The 15,726-nt window shown below is 46.3% G+C and overlaps 1 protein-coding gene across 1 annotated transcript in view; it reads right to left on the bottom strand.

Moving 5' to 3' along the window:
- The window catches only part of TMC8 (transmembrane channel like 8), a 36,542-nt gene extending 33,468 nt beyond the window's left edge, over positions 1 to 3,074 (bottom strand). Inside the window, exon 1 of the mRNA XM_088473348.1 lies at positions 2,850 to 3,074. Coding sequence (XP_088329474.1) covers positions 2,850 to 2,897 — 48 coding nt within the window. The 5' untranslated portion in view covers positions 2,898 to 3,074. The remainder of the gene's footprint in view (positions 1 to 2,849) is intronic.
- Positions 3,075 to 15,726: the final 12,652 nt, after the last annotated feature.

Here is a 15,726-nt window from a genome sequence, read left to right as displayed (position 1 = left end):
CAGAAAAGTGAGCAATAACTACATGCAGGACTGTTTTTCTGGAAAAATAGGTTCAGGAACTGTGGGTGGAGCTACAGAAATACAATTTTATATATATGGCCTTTGTTCTAGTCATCACAGGTGCTAATTTCCAGCTTGTTCCTCTTCACTAACTGAGCATGCTCACTCACATAGGCACATTTTATATAGCTATGCCCAGGTAGGCACATTTTCTATGTGTACATTAAGGAGCTCTCATTGACTACACCCATGCCCACATTAGGTGCGCTCTTTTTTAAACTGTTCAGACTTCAGTGTCTGAGACGCATGTTGTGTTTGCATCCATTGTGTTTAAGCTTAATTCTGTCTGACCTTCATATAGTGATCACAGTTTCCCATGACTGAGATCATGGACCTCATTCAGAGTCGGTCGAAGCGGCCGCACGGTCGTACGGAAAAAGGGGCCGGATATTCAAATGATTCCCTCGCAAGTTGCGTACCTAAGTTCGGATCGGTAGTTGGCCGACCAAGGGGAGGAAGCGGTCGGAAGACAAAAAAATACGCCCCCTTCTCGTACGCTTTGCACGTCATCTCCGGGCATATAAGGATTAATCGAGACCATCGGGAACCATCGGCATTGGTCGTAGAGCTTAAGGTTGACCATACCCTCTCTTAAGCTCTACGATCATGTCAGTGTAAAAACCTCCCATGTCCCATGTGCCATGACGCTACTTTGTTAATTATGCACTCCCATAAGCCATTCGTATAATTAGGCACGCCTGCGTTCAGATCTCCACTCCCCCGTTTTCAAGCACCTTCCCCTGTTACCACCCACAAACGCCTCCATCTGTCACTCAAACTACCGACCTGGCTGTGTTCAAGGAGAGAGAAATTTCTGATCGTAGCGGCTAGTTTGCGCACGCGCATTGCGAACTTTACGCATGCGCAGTATAGCGAACATCGGTGGCGTAGGACCGTGCGGCCGCTTCGACCGACTCTGAATGAGGTCCCATGTGCTTATATAACCCTGACCTCTGCTTCTTTATCATTCTGAGCCATACATGTCTACTTTGAAAAAGCATTTCAGGGGGATTGTGAAAGCAGCACCTATGAGCGCAGGATAAAGTGGGCGTGTGACTTATATTGAAATGCAGGGAAATGATGCTAATGATCCCCAGACCCGTAACTATGTGGTGCCCTGTGCCAGAGATAGCATTGGTGCTCCACCCCCCATCGTGGCTCCGCCCCCCGCTTTACAATGCCTTTATTTTTGGCATTGTGAAGAGGGGGCGGGGCCACGATGACACGTTCGTGCGGTCACGCCCCCGCCCCCAAAACTCTGTCATAGCCGGCCACGCCTCCCCCTCTATGCAGGCATTCAGCTCCCTCCCGGAAGGAGGGAGCTGAATGTCGGCAAGTATGTTCTAAAGATATCCATGCTTGAGCCCAGATGGTTAAATCAAACTGACTAATGTACTAATTAACTCACCTGTGTGCTCAAGTATGGATATCTTTAAAACCAGGACTGTATGGGAATTGGGGAATGATGCAGGCTTGCCTACCCTCCCGATTTGGCCGGGAGCCTCCCAAATATCAAGTGCCACTCCCGGCCTCCCGGAAAGGCAGGCAAACCTCCCGACATTCCCGTACCCTCCCGACCTCCCCCCAGAATACACTAGAAATCCCCGCAGCGGGGGGGGGGGGCAGTGGCACGATTCGCGCTGAATCGCGTCATCGTGGCCCTGCCCCCTGCTTCACAGTGCCGAAAATAACGACATTGTGAAGAGGGGGCAGGGCCACGATGACGCGATCACTCGGCCCCACCCCCAGCTCCGCCCCCATGTCACATCTGTCCGGACATGCCCCCCGCTGTTAGCTGACAATCAGCTCCCTCTCGGAAGGAGGGAGCTGATTGTCGGCAAGTATGGGAATGATGTGGTGGCTCTGCAATGTATTTATCATAAAGATATGTCAAGTTAATTGGGCAAAACTAGGAAAAATAACATTTAATTAGGTCGAAGTTGAAGCAGAAAAGTGAGCAATAACTACATGCAGGACTGTTTTTCTGGAAAAATAGGTTCAGGAACTGTGGGTGGAGCTACAGAAATACAATTTTATATATATTATATATATATATATTATATATATATGTATATATATATATATATACACCTCCCAACTGTCCCGCATTCAGTGGGGCTGTCCCACCCGCAGGCCGCAGTGTCCTGTAGTGGGGGGGAAGTTGGGGGAAGCATATACCGCTGCTCTGCAGCGTGTATGCAGAGCGAGAATAGATGCTGTGCGCATGCGCACAGCATCTATTCACAGTATGGGGGAAGCCAGGGGGCAGTCCAGCATCTCGGAGATGCTGGACATGCCCCTTAGTGATGTAAACAGGGACGTGCCATCAGGCCATGCCCCCTTTTCGGACACGCACGTCTTCGGCGCACGGAAGTCCCGACTGTCCATTCACAAATGTTGGGAGGTATGATATATATATACAGTATATAATGTAGAAAAGGGCCTCTAAAATAAAGCTTATCTTATGGAAAATAGATGGCCCAGGAAATAGCCCCAAAAAATAGCACTGCCTACGTGACCTGTAAAGGGGAAGCGCAGAGCACATCTGTCTCAGCAACAAGGCACTTGCTTGCACATGCTGAACATGAAAACATAGAGTTTCTTCATATTAGACAATGAAATAAAACATTTGAGTTCAAGGATTGTCCCTGGAAATGTCTTGGCTTTCAATATTTTCAATTCTCTTATACTAAATGCAGTTATCAGTATTCATTCTTGTGTTATGGGCCTCACACATTTTTAGTTGCTTTCAATATGAAAATAAATAACATAAGTTAGAAAAAACATACCACAAGGGGGATTGTCATCCTCACGTCTTCCAAGACTGTGCCACTCATGATTTGCTGAGATGCATCCGCTTAGCGCCAAAAGATCAAATGTAAATCATTATAACATGCTGGCAACTGTGAGTGTGCTACGTTATATAGTGTATAGTGTATCCTGTACAGAAATTGTAAGGGTTCATCTGTGCAGTAGTGCCTCGGACATCTGGTATCATAGCATGCTCCCCTACCTTGTCTAGTTGTTGGTGTCAGTACATCTCCCCTCTGTTTACACTTGTGCGTTTGACAACTTGAGGGCGAGGGACAGGAAGTTGTGATGCACATACATGTACAGGAAACCACAAAAAATACAACACAGCTGTAGCTTTCACAAACGGATCTGTCAGCAAGGTTTCTGGGTAGCGAAGCCCACAGATAACGCAGATATGACTATACTGAAGACAATGACAGATATGCACGGCTGAGAGTAACACGGTATACCAACCAAGCTGCAAAGAGGTAAGGAAAAACTGCTACAGATTGGGGTAATGTAGGGTTGTGTTTCTAGGCAATGCCGTCCTAGACACCCACAAATTAGTATGTATAGGGAAATTAATACAATCGCATACATCGTCACTGTTCTTATTATACCAAACCTGGCCTTTGTTCTAGTCATCACAGGTGCTATTTTCCAGCTTGTTCCTCTTCACTAACTGAGCGTGCTCACTCACATAGGCACATTTTATATAGCTATGCCCAGGTAGGCACATTTTCTATGTGTACATTAAGGAGCTCTCATTGACTACACCCATGCCCACATTAGGTGCGCTCTTTTTTAAACTGTTCAGACTTCAGTGTCTGAGACGCATGTTGTGTTTGCATCCATTGTGTTTAAGCTTAATTCTGTCTGACCTTCATATAGTGATCACAGTTTCCCATGACTGAGATCATGGACCTCATTCAGAGTCGGTCGAAGCGGCAGCACGGTCGTACGGAAAAAGGGGCCGGATATTCAAATGATTCCCTCGCAAGTTGCGTACCTAAGTTCGGATCGGTAGTTGGCCGACCAAGGGGAGGAAGCGGTCGGAAGACAAAAAAATACGCCCCCTTCTCGTACGCTTTGCACGTCATCTCCGGGCATATAAGGATTAATCGAGACCATCGGGAACCATCGGCATTGGTCGTAGAGCTTAAGGTTGACCATACACTCCCATAAGCCATTCGCATAATTAGGCACGCCTGCGTTCAGATCTCCACTCCCCCGTTTTCAAGCACCTTCCCCTGTTACCACCCACAAACGCCTCCATCTGTCACTCAAACTACCGACCTGGCTGTGTTCAAGGAGAGAGAAATTTCTGATCGTAGCGGCTAGTTTGCGCACGCGCATTGCGAACTTTACGCATGCGCAGTATAGCGAACATCGGTGGCGTAGGACCGTGCGGCCGCTTCGACCGACTCTGAATGAGGTCCCATGTGCTTATATAACCCTGACCTCTGCTTCTTTATCATTCTGAGCCATACATGTCTACTTTGAAAAAGCATTTCAGGGGGATTGTGAAAGCAGCACCTATGAGCGCAGGATAAAGTGGGCGTGTGACTTATATTGAAATACAGGGAAATGATGCTAATGATCCCCAGACCCGTAACTATGTGGTGCCCTGTGCCAGAGATAGCATTGGTGCTCCACCCCCCATGTTTTATATAAGGACATAAGATAGTGCGCCTGATAAAAGGCCATGGCCTCATGGGGAAGGGCCAGGGAAGAGATAGGAGAGGCCAGGAGATGCTGGGGATAAAAGAAGAGGAAGCTACAAGTGAGAATGATAATAAACAGGAAAACTGACAGGCCCAAACAGCGTCCCCTGCCCTGTGGTGCCCTGTGACATGGCACAGGTCGCACTACCCTAGTTACGACCCTGGTGATCCCATCTGATAGTATATACCTCTATATTTCCAAGTATATAACAGGGAGATTACTAGACTCTTCAGGGATACAGGGAGATTGCTACTATTTCCGGGAGTCTCCTTGGCAATCAGGGAGAGTTGGCAAGTATGTTCTGAACCTTTTCCTGTCTCCCTGGATCTTGAACTATAAATTAACTCCAATATGTGTCTTGATTCCTCTATACAGGAATTTTGGTGAGAATAGTTCTGTGGGTTCCCAGCAGCTGTGCCCAGCACTCCATTGCGAGTGTTCCAGGTGAAAACTGATCTTCCACTTAAGGGGGGTATCCAATTAGCCACGAAGCCAGCACTTATCAGGGATTTTGTTTCGCCTGCCTCAGGCGAAACCAAATCCCGGTAAGAAGGCGTTTTTCTCCCGATCGCAGAAAATTTTCGGCTGTAATAAACAGGGTTCAATTGGATAGCACGATAAAAAAATGGTCGAAAAATACCCGAACCACAGCGAACCCCCCCCCCATTTTTTACGCCCGGGAGCTCATTGGATACCCCCGTATGGTGTGTACACACGTAGTGATCAGCCAGGCTGGCTGATCGTCATGCACCCTCTTTGGTGTGCTGGATGATCGATATCAATCATCCAGCACACCACCTACTCACCGACAACTACAGCGACCCGCGATCAACAGTCGCGGGTCCCTATAGTAACCTGCTTGATATCGAGCAAGTTGATCAGCATGCAAGGCCGATGGACGATATCGTCCATACATGGCCGAGCATTGTTGGTCGATGGTGAGTTGGTAGAGACCATTTAAATGACCAATTTGAATGATAACGGTAACGATATCTTTCAAATCTATCATTTAAATCGCGACGTGTGTACGCACCATTAGACTCTGTGCTGCTGATCTAGTCAGTGGAAATCGCTAGCAGCACAGTGCATTCACACACTAGTCATTTCATTAGAACTATTAAGCAGAATATTGAGTTTTCATTTTGCCATCGCTTATGTTGATATAATAGTTTATTATTAATATGTGATCTGCCAGACATAATGATTTCAACTACACCACAACAGGTGTATTGTGATAAAACCTGAAATAAAATTATTATGGACTTTTTCTGTACATAGGGCCTGATTCAGAGGTTAGGAATGGACAAGGGGCCTGATTCAGACCCACTCGCGAGCGGCTGTCCGCTCGCAAGTGGGTCGATGGTCTGCACTGCGCATGCGCACGACGGAGGGAGCTCCGTCGTGCGCATGCGCGAGACGCGACGAGCGAAGGACTTTCCTTCGCTCGTAGTGTCTGATCAAAGGGGGCGTGCTGTCGATGTTGATTGACAGCACGCCCCCTTTGGTGGGCGTGCCGGGGGCGTGCCTCCTAGACGGAGGCGTTCCCAAGGGAACGCCTACCGTCAGAAGCCGGCCCCACTGATAGAGCCAAAATCACTCCGGGCCTTGCGGTTGAGAAACTCAACCGCAGGCTTCGGCTCGCAGTGGCGATGGTCGCGATGGTCAAGATCATCGCGACCATCATCCTGCACGCTCGTATATGCTTCGGGTGGTGACCCACAGCTATACGAGCGTCCAGGAGGACGCTCCATATTTATGGAGGTGGGCCCTGATTCAGAGCGAGCGCTCTGGTCAGAGCGTCCGGCTCTGAATCAGGCCCAAGGTGTCTCACAGTATCTCATTGTTACCATACATAGTTAATCCCAAATCAACTTGGTTTTACCTTCAGCTTAATCTAAGCATATACCATAAAATAGTCAAGTATTGTTGGGATGTCCAACATTCATAATTGAGGCAACAGTGCCCCCTACTGCCTATTAGTATGTATGTATATTCCCGGATATGACCTTTGTACTTGTAAAATGCTGATGAAGGAGTTTTCCTCCTATATAAACTGTCATTTGTCAGTATACAATCAGCCTTAACCAGCCTACAGCATATAGCCTATGGCCGAGGCCTATGCTCGATGTACGAGATCCAGCTCCAAACTGTTGGAGAGAGGCTCCTGGGAATGAAACCATTTATGTTCTAAGTAGATGATCTGTCAAGCTAGTTAAGTGCTAATTATACTTTACTCTTATTCTTTTACTTTGTAATAAATGTCTTTTTAAATTATATTTGTTCTTTGTATCCAAAGAATCTTATCTCGTTCCACCGAGAACATGGACTTGCGTGCAACTCTGATTAAGCCCCTTGGTGTCCAAGGCAACAGGGGAGCACCAGGTTCCATGTAAGTAGCCACCTGACTTCTGGTCTCAGAGGCAACTAACTAGAAGGAGCAAGAACCACTGAGAAGTCTACAAGCAGAAGCAAGGGAGAACAGCAGAAATACATGGATAGACTGAACATATAAAGAGACAGACTGGTGATCTGGAGAGTCATATAAGACAGCAGACAGAGGGCCTGATTCACTATGGATCGCTATTGCGATCACAGGTGTGATTGGGCATGCAGGTCTGCTGTGAAAATATGCTAATGACTGCAATCACAAAGCCGTCGCACAGCCAGCATAGAGACGCCCACTACCACTCTCTCACATCCGTATTATCTTGCAGTCCTGTTTATACATCGGTAACATCGAGTAACATCGGCCCCTCACGCAAAATTACAACAGTTCTGACCTTACTCAGAAATTACTAAACTCATCGCAAGCTGTGAGTACACATGCTACGTACGCCCTCACAGTGGCTAGTTTATGCACGCCCATGCAACAACGTTCAAACGGACAGGCGCGCTTGCATTTCTCCAACCACCCACTGTTACCACCCCCAAACGCTGACGTCCTGTCCCTTGATCTGCAAAGGCTATGTTTCTGTGTAGATGATCGCAGTGCAATCGCAATGCCAGCTCCAGCAGTCGCACTGAGGTGCATATGCATTCGCAATACACACCAGTGGCTGATCTGCGTATGCTGTTGTAATGCCATCAATGCTGAATCAGGCCCAGAGTCATGTACACAGACGGTGACCACAGAATGGAGGGCAATAGGCGAGGGGACGAAGTATCAAACCTTCCAGAGAGATAAATGTGGAGAAGTTGCCCGTAGCAAGCATTCTTACTGTCATTTTATAGACTGTGTTATATCAATAATAGAATGTAGCTAATTGGTTGTTATTGGCAACTTCTCCACATTTATCTCTATCTAAAGGATTGATACATCTCCCCCTGATTATCATTATCATCACAGATCATGCACCAGGGCAGAGGCAGCTGTAACGGATATGCTTCCTAAGATGCTTATCTGTGACTTCCTTTACTCTGAATCATCCATAAGGTGCATAAATATGGCAGCCTGCCCTCGGGATGGCCATCAGTGGGTTAACCACCGATGGTACCTTTGTTACATTTGAATGTTTTCCTTGATGGTATGAAACCATCAACGGGAACTATCGATGGTTTCACCCACCGATGGTTATCCCTGCTCTATTAGTCATAGAGCAGTGGGTCAATCAGAGGTGGAGTCACATCATGGGCATCCATATGCGCTGTGTCCCAGCACCAGGGAGAAGAAAAACCCGTTACAGGGCTCTGTGCCATCAATGGCAGCGAACCATTGGATCTCCGCCATTGATGGCAGAACCTTCTGCTATCGGTGGTTAACCATTTGATGGTTGTTAACCACAGATGGCTGGTAGCCCTCCCGAGTCTGCCCCTTCACTCCCCTTTTCCTCCTTTTTAAGCGCAGAGAGGAACAACACTTAGGAACGTCCCAGTCTACATGCAGAACGAGAGGCTCTCCATTTTATTGTGCATGAGAACTATAAAGCAAAGTATTTTATGAGAAAACTCAAAGTGCGTTTACATTTAACTCGGCATGAAGCCCACAGTGAGAACGCAATGTCAATTGCTTCTAATACAGTACTGTAACTAATGGCAGGCTATATAGCCTAAGTAGCAATAATGGCATTTCATACACCTTCCTTGCCGTTTTGAAATGAGTACGTTTCATGAAAAAAATCCCTGGAAAGTTCATAAAAAGGTGTAAGTAATGTAACAGTAACAGACAATAACATTAGATACAGTCTTAGGACTGACTGGAAAATCTTACTGTATAATTGTAAAGTAATGCTAATGGAAGAATAAAATGTGCAGGAGATTATAAATATGTTGTTTTGTTCTATATATGAGCACCTCTCTAGTACAGCATCTCTTGTTCTGTAAGGTGGCTGTCATTTGTGATGTTTCTGTACTGTGGACGTGATGCTGATGTTGACACAGTTGACCGATTATCAGTAATCTGCACATGCATCTAAGTCACACTGCGCAGGTGTAAAATTTCATTACCATTGTGAGGATTTATGAGGATTTATTGGCAAAGTGATTGACAGACAGGGACCATTTGTGGGCGGCAACAGAGGGTAGTGACCATAAAGTTACTCAGATGGGCGATTATCTGCGATTGATGCTGTGATTGGCAAAGCCACAAGTGGGCATCTCAATACAAATCCATGTGGCTACAACATTTGTATACTTACCCACAGCAACTGCATACAAATGCACAACTTCGGTGGAATTAGTGTCCATCGCTGTATCAGGTCCTGTATGTCTGAAATGTAATTGCAGCACCAGTTTTCTTTTTCTGTATGCTGGATGTAATTCTCAATATCGTTTTTTACTAGTTACTATTGGAGACAAACAGTTCGGATTCAGAGATATTTATTATTTATTTATTTATTAACAGTTATTTATATAGCGCACACATATTCCGCAGAGCTTTACAGAGAATATTTGGCCATTCACATCAGTCCCTGCTCCGGAGGAGCTTACAATCTATTAGAGATGAGCGGTTTGGATTCTGTGGAATCCGAACTGCTCCGAATATCGGGGATCCGAGTCCACCCGAACGCTGCTCAGGTGTTCCCTGCCTGACTCGGATCCCCCCTCGTGTCCAAACGGCGGCCTCCTGATGTCGGCTTCTCGCGAGAGAATCCGACGTCAGGGTCCCACTAGTGTAGGGCAGACTTCGGTGATTGTTTCTGTGTACGGCAGACCACTAACCCACACCCGCCAACGGCAGCTGTGTGTTAGTTATAGTAGCCAATGAGAGTCACACAGACACAGAGCGGGGAATCAGGTAAGTTTATTAGTTTTTATTTGTGTGTGTAAGGGGGCGCTATTGGGGGCACCACTGCTAATGGGGGCATACTACTGGGGGCACTGCTAATCGGTGTACACTACTGGGGGTACTGCTACTGGGGGCACTACTAATGGGGGCATACTAATGGGGGCACTGCTAATGGGGGCATACTACTGGGGGCACTGCTAATGGGGGCATACTAGGGGCACTACTAATGGGGGCATACTACTGGGGGCACTGCTAATGGGGGCATACTACTGGGGGCACTGTTAATGGGGGCATACAACTGGGGGCACTACTACTGGGGGCATACTACTGGGGGCACTGCTAATGGGGGCATACTAGGGGCCCTGCTAATGGGGGCATACTACTGGAGGGCATACTACTAGGGAGCATACTATTGGGGGCACTACTACTGGGGGCATACTAGGGGCACTACTAATGGGGGGTACTACTGGGGGGGCACTGCTACTGGGGGCACTGCTAATGTGGGCATTACTAATGGGGGCATACTACTAGGGGTACTACCACTGGGGGCATTACTACAAGGGGCATAACTATTGGGGGCACTACTACAATATGCATTACTACTGGGGGCACTGCATAGGGTGCCCTACTACAAAGGGCACTGCATAGGGGGCACCACTACTGGGGGCATTGTGTAAGGGACACCACTGCTGGGTGCATTGTGTAAGGGACACTATTGCTGTGGGCATTGTGTAAGGGACACTATTGCTGTGGGCATTGTATAAGGGGCATTACTACTGTGGGCTTTGGGCCTGATTCAGAGCTGAACGCTCTGACCAGAGCGCTCGCTCTGAATCAGGGCCCTCCTCCATGAAAATGGAGCGGCCTCCTGGCCGCTCGTATAGCTGTGGGTGACCACCCACAGCATATGCGAGCAGCCAAAAAGATGGTTGCGATGGTCGCGACCATCGGAGCCAAAATCACTCCCACTGACATCACTAGTGATGTCAGTGGGGCCAGCTTCAGACGGTAGGCGTTCCCATGGCAACGCCTCCGTCTGGCAGGCACGCCCCCTGCACGCCCACCAAAGGGGGCGTGCTGTCAATCAACATCGACAGCACGCCCCCTTTGGTGCGAGACCTGGAGCGATGGAAAGCCCGTCGCTCCCCGGGTTTCGCGCATGCGCACGACGGAGCTCCCTCCATCGTGCGCATGCACAGTGGGGAACATCAACCCGCTTGCGAGCGTCCTGACGTTCGCGAGCGGGTCTGAATGACCCCTGTGTGTATAAGGGTCACTACTGTGGGCATTGTGTAAAATGGACACTACTGTGGGCATTGCATAAAAGGGGCACTACTGTGTGTTGTAATATAAATAATAGACACTACTTTATGGTGTAATGTGAATCAGGAGCATTATGTGCAGTGTAATGTGAATCAGAGTGTGCACTGTGACTCCTTGGGCCGTAGCCCACTTTGTAAACAAGTACTGTGATTCTGCTGGCCGTACCCCACTGGGTGGGTGGGAGGGCCCAAGGACAATTCCATCTTGCACTACTTTTCATTTCTGCCACTGCTGTGTGGCAATGTGTTATAGATGTGCTTTATACTGTGGTGTCTGTGTCGTTGTGCCGCTGCTCTGTCACTTAGTAACCAGTCAGCTCACTGCAACCTTTGGCCAATAATGGAAAAAACAATATTATAAGCTGTGAGGTAGTCTAAATTGACTGGAAATTAATGTTATTGAGGTTAATAATATTCTAGCAAGAAAAAAAAAACTATTTATGTGATTTTAGCTTTTCTTGTAAATTTTTGTAAAAAATCCAAATCCAAAGCCAGTCACTGCAGTTTGGCAAATCCAAATCCAAAGGCGGACAACGAATTAGAACCAAATCCAAATCCAGCAAAAATGGTTCGGCGCACATCCCTACAATCTATATTCCCTACCACATGTACATGCACACACATACACACCAGGGTCAATTTTTGTTAGGAGATAATTCACCTACCTGTATTTCTTTGGAGTGTGGGAAGAAACCAGAGCGCATGGAGGAAACCCATGCACAGGGAGAATATACAAACTCCACACAGTTAGTGCCATGGTGAGAATCAAACCCATGACCTCAGTGCTTTGAGGCAGTAATGCTAACCATTACACCATTTGTGATATCTGAGTGAACCAGATTTTGTGGTTGACGAGTCAAACCAGGTTAGGATCCAGTTTTGTGTGCCAAAACTAGGTCATACTTGCCTACACTCCCAGAAGTCATTGGAGGCTTCTGATTTTTCGGGTAGCCTCCCGCACCCCCGGCAGTGTAGGCACTTCTCCCGCATCCCGCCCACTTCCTAGTGAAGTGGGCAGAAGGGGAGAAACTTACTTGAAATTCGCGGTCCGTCAGTAGGGGGCGGGGCTTAATGATGCAAGTCTATGATTATCCCGTCACTTGGCCACGCCTCCTAGTAAAATATGTACGATTCACAGTGTTTTGCTGCGAAGGGGGTCTAATGACGCAAATGGTATGGCCCCGCCCCCATCACTGCCTGACTGCTGCCTCCCCCCAGGCTTCTCCCAGGGAGGGCAGATTAAAAGACGTCAAATATGATCTAGGTCTTATGGAGCATACACAAGGTACGATAAAAATGCACAATATGAACGATAACGATATCAACCGTATCGTTATCATTCAGATTGTTCATTTTTTGGTGCCCAACGACCAGCGATGCGCGGGCACATATGGACGATAACGATATCGACCATCGCCCGTGCATGCAGGCCAACCTGGTCGATATCATTATCGCTCACTGATTGTACCGTGTGTCTACGCACAAAAGAGGCAAAACTTAATATTTTGGACATCACGGTTCTAGTGTGTTTTGGATAAATAAAGAAATAGTTCCTTCCTTCTCTCAGCTGCCACTTTACATCAGAAAGTGTCGGGAAAGGTTGTGTCATTACTGCAGTAGCAGAAGGGATGAGAAAGGATATGACAGGGTGTGTTCTATTGTGCAACAAGCAGGCAGCTCCTTTTAGAGCACCCCCCCTCCCCCCCTGAAAAAGGCTGGATTAACGACTGCAGATGTGCAAAAATAAATTTACTCTTGTACAACAAAAATCGTAGGTTCACTCTTTTGTGTCTTCCTATCTCTGAACTGGCTACTGTGAACTTGTGACTGTTAAGCATCAACAAAAATTATTAACTTTTATTCTTATTCAATCCAATGGGATTACAGTTAGACATACTTGTGTGAGGGGCAGTAAAAAAGAAATTCTTATTTATAAATCCATCCAGCGGGCATAATGCAGCAATGTAGATTTTGAGGTCAAACCTCCGAAAATGAAATTTTCTGAGGTTTGGCCACTTACCGCATATGCACCAAGCTCCGGGAATGCGATGCACTCCAAGGCATGGATACGGTGGCTGACAACATCTTTAGATTGCTTTGCCAATAGAGGCCTATAAGATTCCTCCCAGCACCCCCATGGCACTTGTGTCACTCAACGCATGCGCAGAAGGACTTCTGGGTCATAAACCCAGATATTCTTCTATCGCCAAGGACAGCTCTTACCAGGAGAGCTACTGTATCTTTTGTGATGTTTTTTCAAGCATACAGTTTTAATAAACTCCATTATGCTTGTGATGAGTGTCAGGATGCGTCGTGCATTCTGCCCATAGAGGTGTAACTATTGTTGATGGTGCCCAAGGCAAATAAAAAAATTACACCCCTTAAAAACTGTTCTTTAAAATTCTGACTAAATTCTTTGATTGGTATTTAAACATACATAAATACACAAATTAGGGAGATGTAATATTCTGGCTAATATCATCATTGGTAGTTTCTATAGAGAACAGGCTTTACTAATTTTGGAGAAGTCTTCACAAGTTTGGCTCAACACATCAGTATGAAAACTATGGGGTCTGTTTATTAAGCCGTATGAAAAACATAGGTTTTCCCCAATTTATCAAAAACATTTCACAGGAGCAGCAGAGTTCTAGTCAGCTCCCCAGTAATACTGGCTAGCAGTGGTAAGAGTTAGCCAGGGGCAAAGGTTTGTAAGTGCCCCTATGTACAACCCAATGGTGAAGAATGTATATAACACATGTAACTTTGACAAGGAAGATGGGCCCCCCTCAGCTCTGGGTCCCATAGCAGCTGCCTCCCTTGCACCTAGGGTAGTTGGGCCCAAAGCACCTCTCCCCCACCCCTTACCGCCAATGTGCATGGTGCCACACCTATCTATTGCAATGGATGATTTCAATACATTTTATTTTTGTTATTGCTCAGCTGTAACTTGATGAAACAAAGTGCAGGTTATTTCTAGGAGTTACCACTACAAAGTGCTGTTTTCATGAAAATCGGTTCAGTAGTTTTTGCGCCAACTTGGAACAAACAGACAGACACAACGTTCTTATATTAGCATAAATATATATATATATATTTATATTTATATTATTTAACTAATAAAGCAATTTTTCTTGGGCCGTCTCCTTGATAAATAGGCTTCCTTTGCTGCAGAGTCCCAGCGATGGCTTCCGCTGTTGATAGTTTGCGATAGCCACTGCTAGCAATAGTGTTATAAATAGGAATACATCCTATTTCTATTTCCAGCAAAAAGAATCCTATATTACAAGTTCCTTTTTGGTGTAAGTAGCTACTACACTACGAGCGCTCCCCTGTGCTTTTAAATTATAAATAGAGTGTGTGTTAAAACCCAGTAGAGAACGATCATGGTGTAGCAGTTAGATTTCTTAAATATATCTACATAGAGAAATTAATACTTGAATAAAAAAAAGTATAAATGACTTATATGAAAATTAAATGAGTATATATACTACATAGGCTACCTTAGGTACTTCCTATGTGATTGGCACACTTCACTAGCTGGAGCACTATTATCATACGCAACAAATTTTATCACTCGTTGTGAGTGATAAAAGTGTTGATAAATGAGGCCCTATAAGGGCTTCATTTATCAACGCGTTTTATTATATGTAATGAGTATTATGATAATGGTGCTCCAGACAATCAGCTTCCAACTGACATCTGTTTGAAAAATTACAATTGGGAGCTGATTGGCTTGAGCACCATTTATCATATGAAATTAGTTTTATCACTCATTACGTATGATAAAGCTCGTTGACAAATGAGGCCCTTTAAGGGGTCTATATACTAAGCCTTGGAGAGACGTAAAGTAAACAATAAAATACCAACTTATCAGGTCCTAACTATCATTTTTAAAACACAGCCTGTAAAGTGACAGTTAGGAGCTGATTGGATGGTACTATATTGCTGTCCATTTATCTCTCTCCAAGGCTTAGTTTATACAGGGTTGCCTACCTTTAATATTCTCTTCCCGGGAGAAGCCCGGGTAAGAGAAGCAGCAGGGGGCCGACGGGGGCGGGGCTTGACGATTCGCGACATTAAGCCCCGCCCCCTCGCGGTAAAATTGCCGCGACTGGGCACAATTTACATAGGGGGCGGGGCCAAATGCTGTGATTCATGCAGAATCACAGCTTAAGCCCCGCCCCCTTCACGGAGACCCGCGATTGCCGCGGGTATTCTCCTAATTCTGCCCACTTCACTAGGAAGTGGGCAGAATGCGGGAGAAATGCCTACCCTTCCGGGGGTGCGGGGGGTTACCCGAAAAATCGGGAGCCTCCCGCGAAAACCGGGAGGGTAGGCATGTATGAGTTTATAGGCCCCTAAATTGAAAGCTCATCTGTTAAGTATAAATGGAAGACTGCAATCATATGCTGTGCTCACACCTATATTTCAGTCCAGGCTGTAAGGCTCACTCTACTGCCTCCTTCAGGGTCAAAAGCAGGATATCTAGAGGAGGGTTGCTGCAATGTTTTAACCACTTAACTGGCCGTGTTGCATTGCATCCCATGTGACTGTGACCTGCACTTCTGTCCCCCGGCTTTTGAAATAGAAATAAGTTTTGCA

This window comes from Taudactylus pleione, unplaced genomic scaffold (genome assembly GCF_031769625.1).
Source record: "Taudactylus pleione unplaced genomic scaffold, aTauple2 ptg000016l, whole genome shotgun sequence".
NCBI lineage: Eukaryota > Metazoa > Chordata > Amphibia > Anura > Myobatrachidae > Taudactylus > Taudactylus pleione.
This window is presented reverse-complemented; position numbering and strand designations above follow the sequence as displayed.